At 56.1% G+C, this 602-nt stretch overlaps 1 protein-coding gene across 1 annotated transcript in view; it reads left to right on the forward strand.

The window, feature by feature from the left end:
• OBSCN (obscurin, cytoskeletal calmodulin and titin-interacting RhoGEF) overlaps nt 1-602 on the forward strand; it is a 145,428-nt gene that overhangs the window by 84,111 nt on the left and 60,715 nt on the right. The window contains 1 exon segment of the mRNA XM_006923370.1: nt 31-385. Coding sequence (XP_006923432.1) covers nt 31-385 — 355 coding nt within the window.

Below are 602 nucleotides of genomic sequence, written 5' to 3' on the forward strand. Positions count from 1 at the left end.
GACGATGTTCTCATCTCTGCCCCTCCCCAGCCCTGCCTGCTGAGTTCATAGGAAGAATGAGAAGCAAAGAGGCCATGGAAGGGGGCACGGTGACCCTGCGCTGTGAGCTGAGCAAGGCGGCCCCCGTGGAGTGGAGGAAGGGGCCCGAGACCCTCAGAGCTGGGGACAGAGTCAGCCTGAGGCAGGACGGGACCCTGTGTGAGCTGGAGATCCGGGGCCTGGCCGTGGCGGATGCTGGGGAGTACTCGTGCGTGTGCGGGCAGGAGAGGACGTCGGCCACGCTGACCGTCAGGGGTAATGATCATGTGTGGCCAGGCAGAGCTGTGTTTTGGTTGTCCATTATTGACTTCATGAAAATTGCTGCAATAATTCTGCATTCTCTCTCGTCTCAGTGTCACCCTCTTCCCATAATTTCACAGAGCCCCTTATACCTTCCCGGGCTGCTGTGCAAATCAGGAGAAACCCGCATCTTAGCCACTTCTCACTCCTCACGTCACCACTGTTTTGTCTTGTCCTGTAAGTCTGTATCACATTCGTCCTGTCAGGACCTACCCCAAAGCTCTCCACAGAATCCGATATTCCACGTGTTTTTCCAACTTTCC

This window comes from Pteropus alecto, unplaced genomic scaffold (genome assembly GCF_000325575.1).
Source record: "Pteropus alecto unplaced genomic scaffold, ASM32557v1 scaffold78, whole genome shotgun sequence".
NCBI classification, from domain to species: Eukaryota; Metazoa; Chordata; class Mammalia; order Chiroptera; family Pteropodidae; genus Pteropus; species Pteropus alecto.